This window comes from Octopus bimaculoides, chromosome 13 (genome assembly GCF_046866305.1).
Source record: "Octopus bimaculoides isolate indiv1 chromosome 13, ASM4686630v1, whole genome shotgun sequence".
NCBI classification, from domain to species: domain Eukaryota; kingdom Metazoa; phylum Mollusca; class Cephalopoda; order Octopoda; family Octopodidae; genus Octopus; species Octopus bimaculoides.
Window position 1 is genome coordinate 29,468,658 of NC_142940.1, and position 22,982 is coordinate 29,491,639.

The window sequence follows — 22,982 nt, forward strand, 5'->3', positions numbered from 1 at the left end:
GAAATGTTTCTCGTCTGAGACACACCAAGGCATGTTCAGCTGGAGGGGATGCTTGAGTTTGTTCAAAAGCTTCATAGCGCGATCTTTCTTCTTGTCCTTCATGACTTGGGATAGAAAATGGCCCTTTCTCATCTTGTATGAGGAATACCAAATGTCTTCATGCACTACCTGTCTGATAAGAAATTCAGACACACCCATGTCCCTAGCAATGGACCTGATTGACTTGGAGGGATTGTTGTGAATCATGGTCTGGATCTTACCAACAAATCCAGAAGTTCTTTTCTTATCAGAACAATCAGAGAGTTTTCCAAGCTGCCATACCTTCATTATCACCATTAGATTCATCCAACTCTTTCCAAATCCTCTGCACTGTCCTCAGACTGACACCCAAACACTCTGAAATGTTCATATTGGGGCTTCCAGCATGAATGCCAAGCAGTACAGCATGCCATTTCCAAATTTCTGGTAGAATGCATTGTGTTATGGTGCTGTTTTTCTCATGCATTGCGTGAAATTTAAAAGAAAAAAACGACAACAATTTACACATCACACACTGTATATATATATATATATATGTATGTCAGGTTTCCAAAACTTTCAAAATGTTTTGGTTGATGGGGATATATAATTCAAGTGGGAACTAATATGTTCTACTGATTGATAATGTTGGTTTGCATTCGTTGGTTTGTGAACTTTCAGTTGGTTGGTTTGTGTAATATAAGTAATTAAATGACTACATAAAAATTAAAAGTTGAATATTCTCTATTCTTTGTCTTCCTTAAACTGATTCATTATTATTAATAGAGTGGAAACAAGAGGGAGATTTAAGAATGTGTATATTCTTCTCCATAATAAATATCAATCAGTGTAAGACAATGAGTGTGCAGAATGAGGTACATGGTAGCCTTAATTCCCCCTTTCCACAGTGTAAACCAAAAGTAGTGGAATGACTGGCAGAATCAGTAGAATGACAGAATGACAGAATGACACCTTATTTATCTGTCAGTGGCAGTTACAGCAACTTATATTCTAAGTTCAAATCATTTGGAAGTGTCAGCTTTGTCTTTCACCCTAACAGAATTGAAATAATGTACCAATTGTTTACTGGTGTTGATCTAAAGTAGATTTAATGAATGCAGGAAAAACAACAAGGGAAAACTTTAATTGATAACTAATTCAGGTTTTTTTTTCACTACATTGTTTTATCTAACATAAAACTTGATTTATTTCATATACATGCAAAAGTATTATATAAATGAAATTTAAATGTAATGTGACATTTTTACCTATGACTATTTCCATTCACCAATTTAATATTCCTAGATGTAAATGGAATTATAAGCCCCAATTTCCAAACGATGAGGGATCCTTTCTTTGTTGGTTTCAAAGACGATCAACTGGACTCCCTATTCATTAAAGGAATATGTGGCAGAATATATCACACACACACATGAAACCTTAATGTGTCAGTGTTACACTTTCATATTTAGTACTATTTTGTTAAGTGTATATGACACAATATGTAAAAACGATGGTCCTTTGAATAACACAGAAGGGTCCATCTAATGGAATTCAACACTTTCCATCTATCAGTTTCGCTCATAAAGTTTGAGTTGACCCAGAACTATGTCTCAAGATGCTTCATAGTGTGACAGAATCTCAGAAGAGAACTTGTTAACCACTAGGTTGAGCCTATATCAATGAAATTTCTAAAAACACTTTAGTAATTTCGTTTATCTTTTATATTTTGTCTCTGTCCTTGGACTGTAGCCATGCTGGGGTACTGCCTTAAAGGGTTTAATTGAACAAATCAACTCTAGTGCTTATTTTTTGAAAGCCTAGTACTTATTCTACTTATTTTCTTTTGCTGAACTGCTAAGTTATGGGAGACATAAACCAACAGCAGTTGTCAAGTGGTTGTGGTATTAGACAAAAAAAAAAAACGTGTGTGTGTGTGCGTGCGTGTATGTGTGTGTATATATATATATATATATATATATATAGAGAGAGAGAGAGAGAGAGAGAGAGACAGAGAGAGAGACAGGAAGGAGTAAACAGAGCAGGAGGAGACACGTGGGATGGAAGAGTCGCTGAAGAGGTCACAGGTGTTTCCAGACAATTGACGTAAGATAAAATAAGAACAATAATAAACGATAGTGCGTGTGTTTATTTGGCAAGAAAAAAAGTACCGTCTCGAAATATATACACACCACAACCAGCTTCTTTTAGTTTCCATCTACCAAATCTACTCACAAGGCCTTTGGGCAGTTTGGGGCTATAGTACAAGACACATGCCCAAGATGCTACACACTGGGACTGGACCCGGAGCTATATAGTTGAGAAGGTAACTTCTTGCTACACAGCCATGCTTGTACCTCTACTTCACCAAATATTTTGTATTCAACAATGCTTTTGCGTATATTTCTGGTTACGAGCTCTGCTAAGTTTCTCCAGATTTTTACCTTTTTTTTATTTACATTATTACTTTTTTTTATCTTTGGTAGTTAGTTTACAAAATACCATTTTCTGCTTCTTTCTTTACGTTTTACATTTGAGAAGTCTAAACGGTTTTCTTACTCAGAATAATTTATGGTCTGTAAACAACAAAACTAATTTAATAATGAGTCCGCTAATACTTCTGTTTAATTTTTCATAATTGCTATTTTTTCTTTCTCCCTTCGTTCCTTCTTTATTCCTTGTTTTCTTTCAGTTCGCCTTTTTGTTTTGGTCTTTCAGTTTCTTTTCGTGGCTTTTATAATGTAAACTTCGTAAAAAAAAAAAGACAATCACACACTCGTAACAAGAATCATTCAAAGAGCACCAAGGAGTAACAAAACACAAAATATGTTAAAAAAACGATTCTAAGTACAAGACCACAACGTAGCCAATATTTAAGAGAATCGAAATCAGGACCCACTGATTGCGAAACGAACTTCTTAAACCATCCGGCCATACTACAAGTGTCAAACAAATGCTTGTGAAGGAAATTGGGGGAACCGAAACTGTCTAGAAGTTCATCTGATGGATTGGACCCGTAATTCACAGGTGCAACCTTATACAGGTGATTCCATTTGAGAATTATATTAAGGGTATGCGTGACTATGGTAATACTTTGTTTACCCGCTAATTCAAGGAGTGTGGAAGTCTAGTTGATCGAATTAACATTCATGGTTGAAAATTCAGACAGGACGACGGCTTTTTTTTTTTTTTACAAGGCCACGGAAAGGGGTCAGTTGATTATATTGGTCCCAGTATATGACATCTATTTTAACGATCCCAGAAGGATGCGTACGTATACGTATGAGTGTGTTCACACACAAATTCATGAGTCTAGGAAATTGAGAATTTGTGGTGTTCATACCTATACTCCATGAGAACTTGTAAAAATAGTTTAAACGTTCACAATTTACTATACATGTGTAGGGTGCATGTTGCATGTGTACATGTAGGGGTTAGTTAAACCGTTTAACCCATGTAGGTTGCTTGAAATCAATTCTAATCGAGCAGACCTAAGCGTTTCAATTGTGACCACCTGTACCACGTATATATTATTCAATAAAAACTCAAGCCAGTTTAGAGAACTGGTGTCGATATAAACGATTAAAACCTTTGAAAGCGGTACCCTAGTATGGCTGCACGCCAATGACTGAAAGTAATAAAAGTGTATTTAGGACTACATTATCAACGAGTCCTTCTGTTTAAGACAACAGGATGTGTTGTGCACAATAGCGGATTTAACTATTGTTTTCAGCAAGTTAAACAACGGCATTGTGAATGCCCGTTGTTGTGAAGCTACAGGTCAATCGTAATGGAGCAAACTCAAGATCAAAGGATATTCCAGGCTTGACCAACCTGTCCGTCTTTTTGGGCATCGTGTATCTAAGACTACACGATGCCTATATTTTCAAAGACGCTAGCAGTGTAATTTGAAGATTTGACTGCTATTTCTAGCAGGTTCGTATGAAGCAAATATGTCACAGTTGTACTGTGTGTCTTTTCTAAGGTTTACATCAGACTTACCTTAATTTTTCTACTTACAGACGTATTGGGACAGAGAATGAACCATGATTTATCCAGGTAAAAACATAAGTTGGTCATCGTTGAGTCTAATGAGGTGAACAACATCGGACATCGACCGCATTAACTGACCATTTCTTTCACATTATGTAAAAGACAAACTGTATGTGTAAGTGTAAAGCTATGTATATGTGTGGTGATGAGTGTGATAGAGTATGTGTGTATGGGTTTCAGTATTTTGGACTAAATGCATTTGAGTGTGTAACGTGGTAGTAGTGTCAGTGTTTGTACTTGTGAACATGTGCGTGTCAATATTTACGTCTGTGTGTGTGTAAGTATAAATGTGTTCGTTCACACTAGTCGGCTGTTGACGTTTTTTATCTTACGTTTTTTTTCTTTCTTGTCCTTACCCACCAACACACACACTGAAACACAAATATAGGAAAACAATAGTGATAGACAAGCCAAATGACTTGGTGAGCATAAGAAAATGTATGAGAAAAAGAGAGAGTGTGTGTGACCAGATAGGGACGGACAGGACCGCCGGCAAGAGGCAACAATTACTTTCAAAGAAGAAACAGGAAGGGGAAAGGAGTCGATGTAGTTTTTGGAGATTAGGGTGAACGGGTGGATACAGCAGTGTTAAAAATAGTAATAGTATTGATGGCAGTGCGGAATGTAGTGGTGCTGGTGGTTGTGTGATCAGTGTGGAACGAGATGTGACGAGTCATTATTATAAGTAACATGAACAGAACACTTAGTTTGGGAAGGAAATAAAGAAAGAAAAAAGGAACACAATAGACAAATACAGATAAAACAGAATTAACATTGTCCTCCTTCTAGGTACTCAAGACGACGAGGATCACCACCATCACTACTACTACACCATGCTATAGTCACTTAATGTAGCCTCTACTTGTATATGGAAACATTTTGACACCATACATACTATTAATGCACACGTGTGCGCACACTTGGTTATATCAGTGACTGTGGTATGACGTCAGTGTCTGGGGAGGCTGACCGGAAGGGCGAGTTGACCGAAAGGGGAAAAAGGGCAGAGGGAGCCTCGATCGGGATTCGTGCCCTTTTCGAACGGGGCCTGTCTGCTATCGATGCAGGAAGACTGGGCACATCGCCCATGATTTCGACCAGGGAAACGACCGTGGGGAAGTTGCTGCCTCTAAAACTTTCCCCGCAACCAAGTAGAGGCGCTTGTGGAGGCACTGCCCGTGGTCGAAGTCGAGGTCGAGGGGAAGAAGTTCAACCCTCGTGGACACGGGTTGCACGACTACCCTCATGACGCCAAGGGTGGCGAAGAAATGGGATGGGACGAGTAGCGTCCGGGCGGTCGACGGTAGAGAGATCCGTTGCAGGGGCAGCTCTAGTCTGGAGATAGCGTTACCGAGCGCAGCGCTGAGGCTACGGGTGATCGTGATCGACTATGTGATAGACGGGGTTGATGTCGTGTTGGGGATGGACGCCATCAACCGTCTTGGTGGCGTTAAGATTGCAGGAGATGAGGTCACATTCGGAAGCGTGGGGGCATCGTGCGCCGTGAGTCGGGACCGCCAGGGAGAGCAGAGCCCCGTCGGGGACAGCGCTGCTTACACCATCGAAGACAAAGATTTTCAGGCGGCGTTTGATGGTCGGAGGTGGACAATAGAGTGGCGATAGAAGGACGAGCCCCCACTACTAAAGAACAGGGTGAGCTGCTACCAGCATACGTTGAAAGGTCACGCCGGTGTCGAGTTCGACGAGGAGGTAGAGAGATGGATCAAGGAAGGAGTCCTTGTCCCGTGGAAAGAGGAGGTGGTGAGTGGAGTGCTGCCTCTGATGGCGGTGGTGCAGCCGACAAAAGGAAAAGTCAGACCGGTGCTGGACTTTAGGGAACTGAACGACTATAAATCGTGCCACACGGGAGGCGAGGTAATGGACGTTTGCGGTAAGACGTTACATGTGTGGAGACAGTTGACCAAGGCAGTGACGATCATCGACTTGAAGTCGGCATATTTGCAGCTCTGTGTGAGTGACAAGCTGTGGCGATACCAGCTGGTGCGGTACAAGGGCCGGACGTACTGTTTAACCAGGCTGGGTTTCGGGCTGAATTCCGCTCCGAAAATTATGGCGATGGTGCTCAAGTTCATCCTAGGGAAAGAGGAGAGGATAAGGAAGGCCACCAGTTCCTACATCGACGACATTTTGGTTGACGAGACTGTAGTGCCAGCCACCGAAGTAGTGAGACACCTGGAGAGGTTCGGGCTGATTGCAAAGCCGCCTGAGTCGATGGTGGGGGGAGCTGCGCTGGGGCTGAAGCTACAAAAAGACAGATCGGGCGAGCTGGTGTTCCGGAGAAGAAACGAGATCCCAGAGCTGAGTTCCAATGTCAGCAGGAGAGAGTTGTTCTCAGTTTGTGGGAAGCTGATTGGACACTACCCGATCGCTGGTTGGTTGCGCATTGCATGTAGTTACATCAAGAGACGAGCAGAGGGGGAGAGTTGGAGTGACAAGGTGGGAGAGGCGACGGTGGCGATGATGTGGGAAATCCTGGAGAGAACGAGAGCGGAAGACCCGGTCAGAGGAAACTGGTATGTGCCCAAGACGGAGTGCGGGACGGTTTGGTGTGATGGTAGCAGTATAGCAATAGGGGTTGTGTTGGAGATCGAAGGTGCTGAGGTGGAGGATGCGGCCTGGCTACGGAAAGCGGACGACTTCAACCACATCAATGTCGGCGAACTAGATGCAGTGCTGAAAGGGGTGAACTTGGCCCTGAGATGGGGGCTGCACTCGATCGAGATCCGGACGGATTCGGCCACCGTGGTCGGCTGGGTAGGAACAGTAATTACCAGCGAGAAGAGAGTCTGGACGAAAGGTGCCGCGGAGATGTTGGTGAAACGCCCCTAGGAGTTCTGGGAGAGCTGATCGCCGAGTTCGGACTGAAGCTGAACGTGGTTTTCGTGCCTTCGGAAAGAAACAGGGCGGACGCACTGACCAGGGTGAAAAGGGCGTGGCTGGAGGAAGCAAGGAAAGGGATAGCGGCAGCGTGTCGGCTCGGTGACTCCGAACTGAAGGAGCTACATGTTATGCACCACTTGGGGGTGGATAGGACCCTGTATCTGGCGAAAATGGTTGATGCTGACGTCACTAGGAGAAACGTCAAGAAAGTGGTTGCGAAATGTGACAGATGCCAGTCCATTGACCCCGCCCCGGGTGGGCATGAGCAGGGGAACCTCTCAGTAGAGCGCAACTGGAGGAGACTGGCTGTGGATGTGACGCACTACCGTCAGGAAATGTATCTCAGCATGGTCGACTGCGGGCCAGGCCGGCTGGCCATTTGGAGGGAGCTGAGGACAAGCATTGCCGATGAGATTGCCTGCATTCTGAACGGGATATTCTTGGAGAGGGGTCCTGTGGAAGAATTGCTAATGGACAACGGGGCGGCGTTTCGTTTGGAAGTGTTGGGAGAGATGCTTGACCGGTGGAAGGTGCGGCGTATAGGCCGAGTGGCAACGGAATCGTTGAGAGGCACCATCGGACGATCAAGGCCATGGCTGAAAAGGGGGCACATTTCGCCCCTGGAAGCGGTCTACTGGTACAACATGTCTCCCCGATCCGGACAAGCGGAAGAGTCTGTGCCGCACAGAGCGGTGTTCAAATATGAATGGAGGCATCCCAGTAAGATGCCAGAGTTCTGCGAGGAAGAGAAGGGACCCGCCGGCGTGAAAGTAGGGGAGGAAGTTTGGGTCAAGCCGCCGAAGGCATGCTGCACATCACAATGGGGCAGGGGAACAGTGACAGCGGTCAATTCCAGAAACAATGTATCTGTGGATGGAATGCCGTGTTACGTGCTGGCCCTGCGCAGGATAGTCACTTCGTCGGATGATGAGTGCAATGGAAACGAGCCACCTAGCTTGAGAAGATCTCGACGTGTAAGGCGCCCGCCCGGTTGGGTGGCGGACTTCGAATTGGAGTAGGGGTGAACGTGATCTTTAAGATCAGGGTGGCGTGTGGTATGACGTCAGTGTCTGGGGAGGCTGACCGGAAGGGCGAGTTGACCGAAAGGGGAAAAAGGGCAGAGGGAGCCTCGATCGGGATTCGTGCCCTTTTCGAACAGGGTTGTGGTCAGGACAAGACGTGTTAAGCGATGGTCTAGGTTTGGGAGAAGCAGCTGCTATTCCTGGTGTTCTTTGGGTCGGGGCAAGCTTCAAGGATTGGATACCGCAAGACAGACTCGCAGTCGACGAAAGGAAAACCAAGGTAAGGCGATTACATCTACTCGCACGCATACACCACAGTGACAAACCAGAAAGCATTTATTTTCAGGTAACAAAAAAAAAAAAATGGGGTGACTAGATAACACGCACTTCTCGAATACAGTCTGTTAAAGTAAAATTATCTTAGATTTTTCGACAGTTCCACATGCACTAGTAATCCAGATTCCAAGAATAATGTTTTGCTTCTTTGTTAGAAACCTGTTTATAGGGGAAAAAATTGTAGAAATTTATAAATGACATTTACACTGGGAAAGGTGGAATTAGTTAAAACACAGGGTAATTTGAAATACTTCCTTTTTCGCAGAAACAAAAGACCTAGTGAGGACTGTGTGGCTATCTTACAAGGGCCTCTTATACTACTTTTCAATTATATTGGTAAAGATGTTGATGCAGAACATTTTAAGTACACAAAAATTTTCACGTTAGAAATTTTCATGTTTCATAAATACTCTGGTCAAGAATTAATGCATTTATTTGTTGATTGTTTGATGGAAAATAATCAGCAAAGGCTGCAAATAATTTACTTGTTCTAATTTGTGTTGTGTACACTGCATATGTTGATCTTGTTATTATTAGTTGAAACATGATAAATGGGTTAGGTGGAACATATTTCAATTAATTCCACTATCCTATGTACATTGGTATGTGTAGTAGCACTTAAACTCAAAAGGAGGTCACAAGTTTGACACTGAATATACAAGTTGACTGCCTGAATATGTTCTACTTTGGATGGAAAATAAAATCACAGGCAACAGACCCTTCAAGTGCAAGGGTGTGGATTGGTAATCTGCATTCTGCAGAGAAGAAAAACTGCACTATTATGTTGCACTGGTTGATGAAATGAATGAGGTAACTAAACAAAATTTTGAAATGTGTTCCAAACAAAAATTTTGCACACCCCAAATTTACAATGCCCAGATGATACTGAAATGTTGAAGACATCATTGAGATTGATGAATGTCAAGTGTAGTGGTTTATTTTTGGCTATATGCTTCTCCTGCAGTTGCTGTACTAGAAAGACAGCAACAGTAGTACTTCTAACTATTGTAACAATTGACAGTGATGCTGCTACACCAGTAGCTCACATTTGGAAGACTCTCCCATTCATTATCCACAGACAGTAGCCTTCCAGAATAGTACTTCCATGCCTCTTTCTTTTCAACATCGCTAAGTGCAAGTGTACTATTATCCTTTCATACACACTTATCTCACACGTCTTGATTTCCTCTGATATACTGTTTTGTGATCAGGAATATCTCATGCCATAGAACATTAGTAAACCTCTTCCTTTCTACTTTTTCCTTTGCAAAATGGATGTGTCTCCTAGCTTCTCTTCTAGCCACTTGGTATAGTTTTCTGTTACCCCATTGTCTAGTTCTAATTCTCACCAAATGCTTCAATTTGAATGTCTTTATATTTTCATACCTTTCATTTCCAGTTCAGTTTGTGTCCCTACTCCTTATCTTGGTACATTCTTCACCAAGAAAGGACTTTGCATTCATAAGCATCAGTATATCCTTTTTTTACTGTTGGGGATGTAGTTCAATCTAGATTGTGCTCACCAGATTAATAGGTGATTAGGTGGCTGGTAAGTTTTCTTAAGTTAGTCTTGCAGATCATTTGCAGCGTAGAACTTCAGTCTTTTTCCCTTCTCATTTCTAGAATTAAAGCCATTACCTCTATGTACATCACAAAATCCATTGGACTGCTGCTAGCATGTCAGTTAAAATTACCAGCCATGAAAATAGGGTCATTGTTGGCTATTATTATCGTGGTCATCTGCAGAGTGGCTCTATAGAAACAGTCCTGTTCATCTGCTAGTCTAGCTAGAGAAGCATATGCTAAGACAAATGTAACTGTTGTATAATCTAACACTAGTCACAGCTTAGCAATTCTATCACATATTCTAACTACCTCAATCAATTTCTCTGCCAAAAGTATACCTGCACCACCCACTCTGTCACCGCTACTTATCCAGATTTGTACCTTTGCTCCATGCCCATGAGAAGTCTAGTAGGGGTTCTCCTCAACTTACCTCTTGCAAATTGCACACATTTAAATGTCTCTTGCTATAGCATTTTGAAAATTTTACCAGACAGGTTTTCCATTGGGTCAACATTGATCATGGCAACCTTAAGGATGTGGACTTTAAAAGAGTGAGGGAAAAATTGGGGTATTGATTTAAGTATCTGAAAAGAAGATGTTTGCAAACACATGCTATTAGGTGGTGAGTTTTTGCATATATATTGTGAATCAGATATTTATTGCTCAATAAATTACACTTTGTCTTAATCCCAACAAAACTTCAAGAACAAGCAAAAGGGAGAGAAGTAGTGATGGTGAGAGTGTGTGTGCACATACACATGCCACATATTATACACACACATACATATATGCATTTTCACATACACACATGACTAACACATAAATCTGCACATATACATTTACCAGAATAGCCGTCTACACACACACACACACATGCATTAATCTACACATATATACACATAAAAGCATGTGGTTGGTGTTAGGAAGGGCATCCAGCTATAAAAATCCTGCCAAAACAGACAGCGAAACATAGTGCAGTCTTCTGCTTAGCCAGCTCCTGCACCATACACATTATCCTCCACCTAAACCACCTTCTCCACAACTTTCTTGCTTGCACTAAACTCCACTCATACTCCCATCCTGTCCCATCCGATGCCATTACACCCACCCCCTCCCTCCTCAATCCACTCCCCCCTTCTCAATCCACCCCTCCCTCCTCGATCCACTCCCCCATCCGCACTCCCACCCTTCCATTACTCCAACCCTCCTATACACCACTTCCTCCTCTCTCCTCCCAGCCTTCCACTGCCTCCACCACCCTCCCCACTTAATTCACTCCCCCTCACTTAAAAAAAAGGGTCATGTTGGACCTATAAACTCTGCACATTTTTTCTCTCTCTGTTAACCAGGTGATACACAAAGGAGTCATACCCAATGATTGGTGTAGCACCACCATAGTTAACTGCTACAGAGGTAAAGATGACACTTTAGACACAAATAATTACAGAGGTATCAAGTTGTTGGATCAGGTAATGAAGGTCATGTAGAGGGTCATAGCCCAACTAATTAGGGAGAGAGTCAGTTTAGATGAGATGCAGTTTGGGTTCATACCAGGGAAAAGCACCACTGATTTAAGATAGCTGCAGGAGAAATACCTAGCCAAAGATAAATCTCTGTACCTGGCTTTCGTTGACATGGAGAAAGCCTTTGACAGGGTCCCCCGATCCTATATCTGGTAGTCAATGAGGAAACTAGGGATAGATGAGTGGTTAGTGACAGCTGTGCAAGCCATGTACAAGGATACCGTCAGTAAGGTGAGGGTTGCAAAGAGTACAGTGAAGAATTCCAGTTAGAGGTAGGGATCCACCAAGGTTTAGTCTTTAGCCCCCTCCAATTTATCATAGTCCTCCAGGCAATAACAGAAGAATTCAAGACAGGTTGCCCCTGGGAGTTCCTCTATGCTGATGACCTTCCTCTAATTGCTGAGTCACTATCAGAATTAGAGGAGAAGTTTCAGGTGTGGAAGCAAGGATTAGAATCGAAGGGCCTTAGAGTCAACCTAGCTAAAACCAAAGTCCTAATAAGTAGGAAGGGAGACAAACCACAAACTCCTTCAGGTAGATGGCCTTGCTCGATCTGTAGAAAAGGCGTAGGTAGAAACTCTATAAGATGTACCCAGTGTAAGCTATGGACACATAAGTGGTTAGGAAGATAGTTTTTGTATGTGGCAGATACTTAGGAGCAATAAACACTGAAAATGTGCAGAGAATAACTTCTGCCACGTTCCAGGGAGAAAAACCAGAAGTAGTTGATAGCTTCCGTTACCTAGGTCAGGGGTTTTCAAACTGTGGTCCGCAAGGACAAGACAGGGGGTCCGTGGACAGCAAATACTTTTTATGGGCAATTTGATTTTATATATGTTTTTTAATCGAAATTTTTTAATTGACAATAAGCCTATTTGTTAAATACTGTTAAATAAATAAATGTAAAAATATATGTTATTTTAAGCAAATATTTATGTATAAATTTCATAAGCGTTTATAAGGGGGTAAAGCCTGAAATATAAAGGGGTCCGCAAGTCAAAACGTTTGAAAACGCCTGACCTAGGTGACCAAGTCAGTAGCAGGGGAGGGTTGCTGAAAGTGTAGCTGTTAGAATAAGAATAGCTTGGGCAAAGTTCAGAGAGCTCTTACCTCTGCTGGCAACAAAGGGCCTCTCACTCAGAGTAAAAGGCAGGCTGTATGACGCATGTGTACGAACAGCCATGCTACATGGCAGTGAAACATGGGCCGTGACTGCTGAGGACATACGTAAGCTCGCAAGGAGTGAAGCCAGTATGCTCCGATGGATGTGTAATGTCAGTGTGCATACTCGACAGAGAGTAAGTACCTTGAGAGAAAAGTTGGACCTAAGAAGCATCAGTTGTGGTGTGCAAGAGAGACAATTGCGCTGGTATGGTCATTTGGCGAGAATGGATGAGGATAGCTGTGTGTAAAAGTGCCACAGCTTAGAGGTAGGCCCAGGAAGACCTGGGATGTAGTGGTGAAGCACAACCTTTGAACATTAGGCTTCACTGAGGCAATGACTAGTGACCGAGACCTTTGGAAATATGCTGTGCGTGAGACAACCCGACAAGACAAGTGAGACCATAACTCGTGGCCTTTACCAGGGGTGTAGCCAGCCCACTTATGCGTACCTTTCCTTCTTTGGACACAAAACCCTGCTTGCAAAGATCTATTGAGGCAAGTGAAATCGAAATTGAACCAAATTCAACGACTGGCACCCATGCCAACCTTCCTTCATTGGACACTAAACTCTGCTTGTGAAGACCTGTTGGGGCAAGTGAAATTGAAACTGAACCAAATTCGATGACTGACACCTATGCCAGTGGAGCACTAACAGCACCATCTGAGCGGGATCTCTGCCAGAGCACCTGTCTGGCTTCCATGTGGTGGCATGTAAAACGCACCATTTGAGCGTGATTGTTACTAGTGTCACCTTACTGGCACTTGTGCTGGTGGCACGTGAACAAAATATTTTGAGCGAGGTCATTGCCAGTGCCATTGGACTGACTCCTGTGCAGGTAGCACCTAGAAAACACCATTTGAGCATGACCGTTGCTAGTACCGCCAGACTGGCCCTCATACCTGTGGAACGTAAAAGCACCCACTACACTCTCGGAGTGGTTGGCGTTAGGAAGGACATCCAGCTGTAGAAACTCTGCCAGATCAGATTGGAGCCTGGTGCAGGCATTCAGTTTGCCAGTCCTCAATCAAATCATCCAACCCATGCTAGCATAGAAAGTGGACGTTTAAATGATGATGATGATGATGATATTCTTTTTCATTCTTCCTCCATTTTTTTCCTCTTAATCCCTTTTGTCAAAGAGCATAGTCTCGAAATGTAAAAAACTTTTCCATTCTTTTTGAGCGTTAAACTAATACACCTGCTTGTTGTTCCTACACATGTCTTCGTCTTTTATTTTGTGTAAATTTGAACTATATTTATATCAAAAGGATGTGTTATAATACGATTCCATATATGCAAAAACAGCCATACCAACAATCCAACATACATTCATCATCAGCTGCCCCATGAGTATCATTTTGGTTTCGACACCTGAGCAGTACCATTCAGTCCAGCAGTGTCAAATAAGTGTTGGTTGGGAACAAACATACCAAAGAAACCTGTATGTATGTGTGAATACGTATGTATATCTATCTATATATATAAAAATGAGAATGTATGTCTGTGTGAATCCCTAAAACTCCAGAACTACACAACCAATTTCATTCAAATTTTACACATGTCTTACTTAGGGTCCCGGTTGTGTTTTAGTCAAAAAAATTTTTTAACTTCTTGCATAGTTCAAGCCCACAGCAACATATCTCATCCACTATTTAAGTATTACGTGTCAAAAGTGAAACAAAAACACTGTCAAATATATTCACTTTAATAGTTTCATTTTCATACTGAATCTACTACAGTGAAACTATACTCTCACATATATACAGGCATAAATACATATATACATACATACATGCATATATATATATATATATATATATATATATATATATATATCCACAAATGTATCCATATACATGTATATATATATATATATATATATATATATATATATATATATATATATAGAGAGAGAGAGAGAGAGAGAGAGATGTATATGTATACATATAGATGTATATGTACACGTATATGTATAGATATAGATCTATATGCATACATGTATATGTATACATATGTGTAGATGTATATATATAGATGTACATGTAATATCTGCACATATATACATGCATACAGATATCTATACATATATACACCCACACACACACACATACACATGCACACAAACACACACATTAGTCATTTGTTTTTTTTATCCAAAACTACATCAAAAGTACTGAATAGATCTTTCTGAAATTTGGAAATTATATTCTATGCATAACGACCATAATCACCATGAAAATTCATATATTTTTCATATTGATGAAATTTTAACCATACATATTACACACAAATAAAGTAATGTTTCTAAAATTTCTTCTTTTAGGAAGTTACAAAGACCCCTTCATGGGGACCTCCCACCCACAATTTAGTCATTTTTCCTAAGCAAAGACGAATACAGTTGTACTATTGGAAACTATAGGGACACCCGAACATAACAGATGAGCATTATTTGTAATTCAACGGTACAACGGTGTAAGACTATCCTTTCAGATATACTTACATTGTGATTTCTGCAATGTGGTGCATAAATTGTCAAGTAAATGAGACGCATCTTTGCCTCCACTGATTCACATGCAAAGTGTTGAGTAAAATTATTTCGTTGCAGACCTCCTTTCAGTCTTTTTATTATCACTGAGTCACATATAGTCCCCAGTTGGTAACATTGATTTCAAGGCCTTCCCAGATGAATGACTTATTGTTCTAAGACATTTATTGATTGTAAATTTTTTCTGCCCATTTACCTATCAGTATAGTGGTCAATTGCAAACTCCAGAGGCGACACTTTCATTTCCCTTTACTCCAAACGTCACACGTTCTTATTTCAATTGGGTCATGCCCTTCAAATTGCTATAGATCCGTAATGCATCTTACAGCTGTGCCTGTCACCTGTATGGTGAGGAATCCTATATTGGGGAGTAGTAATGACTATGCTAGGGTAGCCGACTGATTATCGTGATCATTCGTCTTTTGGTTTCCTGTAGCTTTACTCTCTTTTACAAACCCAGTGAACATACATATATTTCCTTTTTCACAGAAATTCAAACAATACATATTACACCCAAGTTAAAAACATTCCCAACAATTCAACTTCTCTGGTTGACATTAACACACTCACCCCCAATAGGGGCCTTAACTCCCACATTTTTCAGCTCCATTCTTCAGGAGAAAAATCCTTTTTACAGGGTCTATAACACTAGAATTTTCGAATATGCGCATAAATATCAGATATATAAAGATGAGAATGTGTGTCTGTGTGAATCCATAAAACTCAAGAACTACATAACCAATTTCATTCCAAATTAACACATGCCTTACTTAGGGCCATGTAGTGTCTTAGGCCAAAACAATTTTTAACTTCTTGCATAGTTCGAGCCCACAGCAATATCATATCTCCTCCACTAATTCAGTATTACGTGTGAAAAGTGAAACAATAACATCACTCTACTGTAATGTCAGATACTTTCACTTTAACACTGAAACTATTCCACTATTTCGGTATTACATGTCAAAAGTGAAACAATAACATGTCGCTACTGTAATTTCAAATACTTTCACTTTAATACTTTCAATTTCATACTGAAACTATTAAAGTGAAACTATACTCTCACATATGTACAGGTATACTATACGACCCAAGTTAAAAACATTCCTAACAATTCAACTTCTCTGGTTGACATTAACACACCCACCCGCAATACGGGCCTTCATTCCCACATTTTAGAGCTCCATGAGCTCCATTTTTCAGGAGCAAAATCTTTTTTACAGGTTCCAGAAGACTGAAATTTTGGAATATGCGCATAAAGATCAATAGTATGGGATACATGTCTCATGATTATAATTTTTTTAGGGTGTGTAACGAGGGAAAGAACCCGCATGTGCAATTTTGATGAAATTCGAATCATATGTATTCCAGTTCCTTACAGAAAATATAACAGAAAAGTCTCATCCTTCAATTGCATGTAACACGGGCAACACTGGGTATCTCTGCTTGTATTATATATATATCTGTGTGTGTGTGTGTGTGTGTGCGCATGCATGCATATGTATATAAGATCATTACTGTCATCATTTAACATCTTTTTTTTGATCCGAGCTAGAGGACAATATTGAGCTCTAGTCTCTGTTTTACAATGGCTAGAATAGCTGGATGCCCTTCCTAATGCCAACCAATTTACAGAGTGTACTGAGTGCTTTTACTGTGATACAGGCACTAGTGAGGTCATCAAATGATTCACAAGACAAAGAGGAAAATCCTTGACTGAAAAGAGTTGTAGTGAAGAAGGAGTTGGCTCTATGCCAGATGTTGAGAAGCTCAAGTATGATAGATCAATGTCAGCTGCTGAGACATTTAAGTATGATGTGGAGTAGTCATGTATTTCCTCTATAACAAGAGACCCGTGCTTGCTATGCAAGGGACAGGTATCTTGCTACAGAGAGGAGATACATGGCTACCCAGTATTATACAGAAGTGGGTGGGATTGGAAAGAAGACTATGATGGTGGTTACAAGGTATCAGAGTGTACTCTTAAGATACAAGAAAGTGAGTATAAGAGAGAATATGGACAAAGAATTGGTAAAGGTGGATAGATAAGTTTGTTAAAGTGTAAGAGGAGAGTGATCAATGGTTAGAGATGGATGAAGGTGAGAGAATAAGAATGGTTCCGGAAGATGATAAGTGGCAGCAGAGGAATAGAGGAGAGAAGAAAATATGGAGATGATGTGTGGCATGAGAAAATATGCACACTAATAGAGATTGGTGCCAGAGGTCTATAAGAGTAGCTGTAGTGAGTGAGAGATAAAAGAAAGGTGAGGCTATTGACAGCAGGTATGCCAGGGTGATACAGATTAGAAGTGGGTGTTAAAGATAAGGTAATAGCGGTCCTACAATGCATCTCAGAGGAGAGGGAGATGAAGGGGTGATTGGTAATGATACTAAGAGGGATGAATTTTAAAAGAAAGTGGTTCCAGGGGGTGGGGTGGAGTTAATTAGCAAAGGGATGATGAAATATGCACATATTCTGTTCTCATATAATTATAGCAGCTGAATAATGCCATAATTAGAAAAGTGGTGGGATGGCTGTTAGGAATATGACAAGTAGGGAAGGCTTGCTAGGACAGATTGGGTGTAGGGGAAAAGCCTAGTGAGTGTGTAAAACATAAACATAATGTTTTTAGAGCCTTCATTTTTGTTGAGTCAAATGGGTCTTCTCTAGCACAGCAAATTGCCAGTCATCTCAATCCTTTGTTATCTCTTCAATGAGGCTCAACACCTTGAGATCAGCCTTTATTATTTTGTCCCATATTTTTATGGGTCTTCTTCCACAGTTTCCATCCACATTTAGCAATCAACACATTTTTTTGTGCAGCTAATCTCATCCATATGTATCACATATCCACACCAGCACAGTCTTCTCTCTTGCACACTGCATCTAATTTCTCTTATATTAATGACATTTGTACTTTGTCATTAACAGACACACTGACACTGAACATCCAACGGCATATACGATTTTCATTCATTTCTGATATTTATATGTCCTTTGTATTTGGGGCCCTCATCTCACTACCATGTAGCATGGTTGTTTGTACATAAGCATCATACAATCTAACTTTCAGATTCAGAGAAAGACCTTTTGCTATGAATGTAGGTAACAGTTCTCTGAACTTACCCTATCATGTCCTTATTCTAGCAACTATACTTTCAGAACATTCTCCTCCATTGGTAATTTGGTCACCTAAGTACCAGGCTTTGCAAAAGTCCTATTACACTTAGTTTTGATCTTTCGAGAGGTTAACGTGTGCGATAAAAAAAGTGCTGCCAAACATACTTAAAGTTCTACTTTCCCAGCACGTGTCATTAAAACATCTTTTCCATTGTGTGCAGGTGTATTTAGATGGAAGTGAAAAGAATCAGGATCTCTGCTCTCCTTCACACAGTCCACAAGTCCGACATTGCCAAGTGGATGCCATTGTCAGCTGGATGACTGTCCATAGAGTTGCAGAGAGGTTCAAGAATGGGAAAGACCTCAAAGATCAACCTCAATCAGACAGACTTCAAGTCAACTGTTTGGCTGAGTGAAAGGCCTTCAAAAGTGATCTGAAACTTAAAATGACTGCTCTTGTGAAGAACAACATCTCTGTGACCATGATGTCCAGGGCCATCAAGAAGGAGGGCGGCAAGAGCTTGTGGTGCATGGAAAGGCCTCTATGTGAGAACAATATCGGGAGTGCTGTCATCACCTCCTCAATGACTTGAAGTGTCATGGCAATCGAATTCTCATTTTTCCTAATGAAAAATTCTTCAAACAGAATGACTGCATGGTCAGCTTTGGCCAGGATGTCTCTGAGGTCTGCTACACGTCCACAACCAAGTACCCAGCCTTCATGATGATGCTCAGCATCATGGCTTTGAATTGTGAGAAGATGCTGCTGGTGTGATTCAGAGCCAGTTACAGGCTCTCCACAGCTGACTACTGGGACATTTTGTCCATGTAAGTCCTGCCCTGGGTGAGAAAGATCACAATGAAGGTGGACTATGTCTTTCAGCAGGACAGTGCCAAGACCATGCAAGAGTGGTTGGGGTCAAACATGAACTTCTGGTTGCAGAACTTTTGGCCACCACAGTCACCTGACCTCAGCCACCTTGACTACAGCATGTGAGTGCTTGTCGAGTGCAAGGTCAAGCACAGCAACATCAACAAGCTGAAGTCCTCTGTCAACCATGTGTGGGCCAGTATGAGAAAAGACTTCATCTGCAGTGTGAGCACGACCTTCAGGTCCTGCCTCATGTATGTGCTCACTGTTGAGAGCAGCCACATTGATTAATATTAATATTTAAACATAAGTTGAAACAATAAAAATGTGTCTAACTGCATCAAAACTATTATTGTGTCCTTTATTGAGAGCATTGTAACGGATGCAACAGAACTTTTGCAAAGCCTGGTAATAGAAACTATCAACTACTTCTTCTGTATTTATTGCTTTTGTGCATTTGCTACATGCAAAGTCTACTTCCTCAGTTAACCTTTCTGTGATCCCTCTGCACCTCTTGTGTATCCATAGCTTGCACTGAGTACATTATATGGAATTTATATCAACACCTTTTTCTACATATCAAGTATATTCTGTACATTGCTTGTATGGCTTCCACAAAACAGTTGTCTAACCTTAGCTTCCTTAGGGATCACTAGATCACAGAGTGAGGGACTCAGTCAAAGGCTTTCCCCACGTCTACAAATGCCAATTATAATGGCTTACTTTTAGGTAAATACTTCTCTTGCAGTTGTGTTACAAAACAGTGGGCATCAGTAGTACTTCTCTGTGGTGCAAAACTGAACTGCATCTCATCTAACCTAATTCTGTTCCTAATTAATTGGGCTATAACTCTTTCTCTAACTTTCATGAATTGGTTCATCAATCTTGATATCTCTGTATTAACTTCTATCTAAGGCATCCCCTTTACATTTGTAACAGTTGACTATAATGCTGCTATGCCAGTCGTTGGGACTAACACCTTCCAGTCCAACCTGATTAACTATTGGGTCATCGCATAAATAATGCAGATTTTTTATAATTCTTTTATTTTTCAAAATTAAGATAAACAAAGTTCTTTTTTAATCTAAAATATACTCTCTTTCTCTTTCTACAATGCTCCTCCATCTATCTGGTAGACTTGCAAGACCCTTCTTCCAAAATTCATGTGTCCGTGATGAAAAATACTCCTCCAGTACTGTTCTGACCTCATCTACAGAATTCATATATTTTCCATCCAAATGATTTTGAAGACTGCAGAATAAATGATAGTCAGATGGGGCAATGTCCAGCGAATATGGTGGGTGGTGCATCGTTTCCCATTCAAACTGTTCCAGCCTTTGGAATGTCATCCTCATTGTATGTGGCCAAGCATTATCCTGATGGAAGAATACCTTTCGTCTTGCAATCAAAGATGGTCGTTTTTCTTCTAGCACTGATTTAAGCCGCTCAAGCTGCTTGCAGTAGAGCTCCTTTGTTATCATTTTGTTTGAGTTTAAAAGTTCAAAGTGGACTAACCTTTCACACCTCACCAAACAGATAACAACACTTTATGCGGGTGAAGACCTTCTTTAGCCTGGGGTGCCGGTGTTTCTCCTTTCCCTACCCACTGTCTTTGGCACTTGACATTTTTAGAGAGAACCCATTTCTCATCACCAGTAACTATTTGGTTCAAAAAAGGTTCATTTGTGACATGTGACAGCAAAGAAGAGAACATATTCACTCTCTGCATGTGATTAGACTTGGAAAGTTTGTGAGGAACCTATTGACCCAATTTGCCAACTTTTCCAATGGCACGCAGGTGTCGATGACTGGTTGAATGTCCAAATCCAAGCTTCTCTGCTAGTTCCTCAACAGTTACAATGGAATTTTGTTCCACCAGGGTTTGCAGGATGTCCTCGCTGAGTTCTACAGATCTTCCAGGATGAGGCTCGTCTTCTAAGCTATAGTTTCTGGCTTGGAGTCTCTGGAACCACCATTGACACTGGCTTACACTTATTGTCTAATCCCCATATACTGCATTATTTCTCGCACTTTCTGTTGTTTTGTTGTCTTTATTGAGCTCATAAAGCAAATTATGCTCCTTTGTCACTTCCATTATAGCTTTGAAAAAATAACTGTTAAAATCAAACTGCACTCTTCTAATAAAGACAAGGTAAAATTATTACCTGCTTTTATAGCAAGTTCATGCAGGTAGTTTATCTCATCCCCCTCTGATTTTTAGTTCATGCAATTGAAAAAACCACATTATTTCTGGGATGACCCAATACATGGGTGACTAGGCCATATCCCACTCCATCATCTTAAGCATCTCTGTGGTGATTGCTTATGGTCCAGGAGCTTCCCTTTCCTTCATATTCTTGTTTTATCAATCATACTGCTACCAGTAAGAATAACTGCTCCCTCTGATGTGTCGATGTTGGGAAGAGCCACTATCTCCTATATATTCTCCACATTTAATAGTCTTTCATAATAGCACTAAGTGCAAGTGTACTGTTATTCATCTCCACATACTCATCATCAAGAACATCTTGGTTTTCTCTGATACACTGTCTTGCAATCCAGAATACAATCATGTCTCTGATTTCTATACCATAGAACATTGGCAAACCTCTTCCTTTCTGCTTCTCCCTTTGCTAAATAGATCTGCCACCAAGATTCTTTTCCAGCTACCTAATATAATTCTCTGATACCCCCATTCTTCCAATCCTTCCGCTCCTTCCAGCACTGTCTCTTCATTTTTATGACTCTGTCAACTTCACTGTTCTTCAACAATGTCACCTTTCATCTGACTGGTACTTTGCAGCCATCACAAATTTGTCCTATATGAACTTCCAGTTCTTCTCTAGGTGATATTTTTTTTTTACTCCTCTTACTTGTGAAATGCTTCAACTAGTACTTCTCTAAATTTCTGACAATTCACTGAATCTTTAAACTTCCATAACTTCCCTTTTAAAACTGGTTTGTATCACTGAGTCCTTTTAGCTTTAAATCTAAAGCCATTGGCCAGTAACTTATATTGCATACATTCTTCACTCAGGAAGGACTGTGTATTTACACACATCTGTCAATCCAGTTTTCTAATGAGAACATAGTCAATCTGGCTTGCATGCCCACCAGATAGTTAGGTGATCAGGTGACAGGATGGTTTCTTGAAGTTGCAGATAAGGTAATTTGCATTACAGAATTCCAAGAGCCTTGTTCCCTCCTCATTTCTAGGACCAAAGCCATTGCTTCCATTTACATTTTGTAATCCAATGAAGACATCAACCATGAATATAAAGGTACTATCATTCATCATTGAGGCAATCTGGAAAAGGAAAAGGGCCATTTGAAGTCAGTTCTTCTGTCAGGACCAATTGAGAAGCATATACAGAGATAAATGTTGCTGTTGTATTTTCCAGCATTTGTGTAGCTTAATTATCCTTTCACATACTTTGATTACCTTGTCTATTTCTCTACCAAGAGTATACCCACACCATGACCAAGAGAAGTACATTATCATTCATGTTAAGGATGATTGGCAATGATGATTGTGTGCATACACTACAAATACATTTTACACACACATACAAACACATACTGGCACATAGATATTAAACATACTTGCACTGGTTTCACTAGTCCTCAGTCAAATCGTCCAGCCCATGCTAGCATGGAAAGCGGATGTTAAACGATGATGATGATGATATATGAGGTGGTGAATTGGCAGAAATGTTAGCATACTGAGCGAAATGCTTAGCGGTATTTCCTCTGTCTTTACGTTTTGAGTTCAAATTCCGCTGAGGTCAACTTTGCCTTTCATCTTTTCGGAGTCGATAAGTTAAGTACCAGTTGCATACTGGGGTCGATCTAATTGACTGGCCC

At 40.9% G+C, this 22,982-nt stretch overlaps 2 protein-coding genes across 6 annotated transcripts in view; one reads left to right on the forward strand and one right to left on the reverse strand.

Annotated features, from left to right (window-relative positions):
• The window catches only part of LOC106880368 (rho GTPase-activating protein 7), a 601,077-nt gene that overhangs the window by 365,223 nt on the left and 212,872 nt on the right, over window positions 1–22,982 (reverse strand). The window lies entirely within an intron of this gene.
• On the forward strand, window positions 5,706–8,123 carry LOC149132859 (uncharacterized). Its single transcript, XM_089361610.1, is given in 2 exon segments — window positions 5,706–6,913; window positions 6,916–8,123. Coding segments are annotated over 2 exon segments (2,136 nt in total). The 5' UTR covers window positions 5,706–5,853; the 3' UTR covers window positions 7,992–8,123.